This window comes from Lipotes vexillifer, unplaced genomic scaffold, assembly GCF_000442215.2.
Source record: "Lipotes vexillifer unplaced genomic scaffold, Lipotes_vexillifer_v1.1 scaffold691, whole genome shotgun sequence".
NCBI lineage: Eukaryota > Metazoa > Chordata > Mammalia > Artiodactyla > Lipotidae > Lipotes > Lipotes vexillifer.
Window position 1 is genome coordinate 3,123,163 of NW_006788040.1, and position 892 is coordinate 3,124,054.

General features: G+C 52.1%; 1 protein-coding gene across 3 annotated transcripts in view; it reads right to left on the reverse strand.

Annotated features, from left to right (window-relative positions):
* CHEK2 (checkpoint kinase 2) overlaps positions 1-629 on the reverse strand; it is a 36,872-nt gene extending 36,243 nt beyond the window's left edge. For all 3 annotated transcript variants that reach the window (XM_007461147.1, XM_007461146.1, XM_007461145.1), the window contains exon 1: positions 308-629. In XM_007461147.1, the coding sequence (XP_007461209.1) occupies positions 308-629 (322 nt within the window). The remainder of the gene's footprint in view (positions 1-307) is intronic.
* Positions 630-892: the final 263 nt, after the last annotated feature.

Consider the following 892-nt stretch of genomic DNA (forward strand, 5'->3'; position numbering starts at 1 on the left):
GGTGAAGTTTCTGTGATTAGATGACAAATGTTTGCAAGCTTGCATGAATCAGCGTTTTTCTAGGGAAAAGATCCACAACCCTCTTCAGATGGACAACACATGGCAGATGCCCAATTAATGTTTGTTGAAAGTATAAATGAAGGGGCTCTACAGCAAGTAAGAGCCAGTGCACAACCCAAAACTGCTTCCTTGGTTCCATCTTTCATCACCTTCAAACTCCAGAATCATTCCAGGAGTGTCTTGAGCTGTCTGTTGCAACAACTTTCTAAAACTGTTTTTCTGAACAAAATATTACAAAGGGTCTTACCGAGATTAGAGAATCCATCCTGAAGGGCCCATAATCGAGCCCAAGGGGCAGGGACAGGCTCCTCGGGTTCTTGGTCCTCGGGAATAGAATAGAGTTCCTGCGTGGACACTGTGTCTACGGAGCTCAGCGTACCCGAGCTGGAGTGAGAGGACTGGCTGGACGTGGGCACCGTGCTGGTGGAGGAGCTGGACGTGCCCTGGGACTGTGAAGAAGAGCCGTGTGGCTGTGAGGAGGGACCGTGGGACTGCGAGAAGCCACCTTGGGACTGCGGGGAGGCACTGCCATGGGGCTGAGGACACTCCACATCCGTCTCCCGAGACATCACCACCTCAAAAATAAGTGTCCAACAGTAAGGTGAATTTCAAGGAACAAGACATCCTAAAGGTCAGGAGTAAAGGATGGGTATATTACAACAGCCCCACCCCCCCCGCCAAAAAAAAGATCCAGGATACGCATGCTCTGCAAAAATTAAAATTCTAGGGCTTCCCTGGGGGCGCAGTGGTTGGGAGTCCGCCTGCCGATGCCGGGGACACGGGTTCGTGCCCTGGTCCAGGAGGATCCCACATGCCGCGGAGCAGCTGGGCC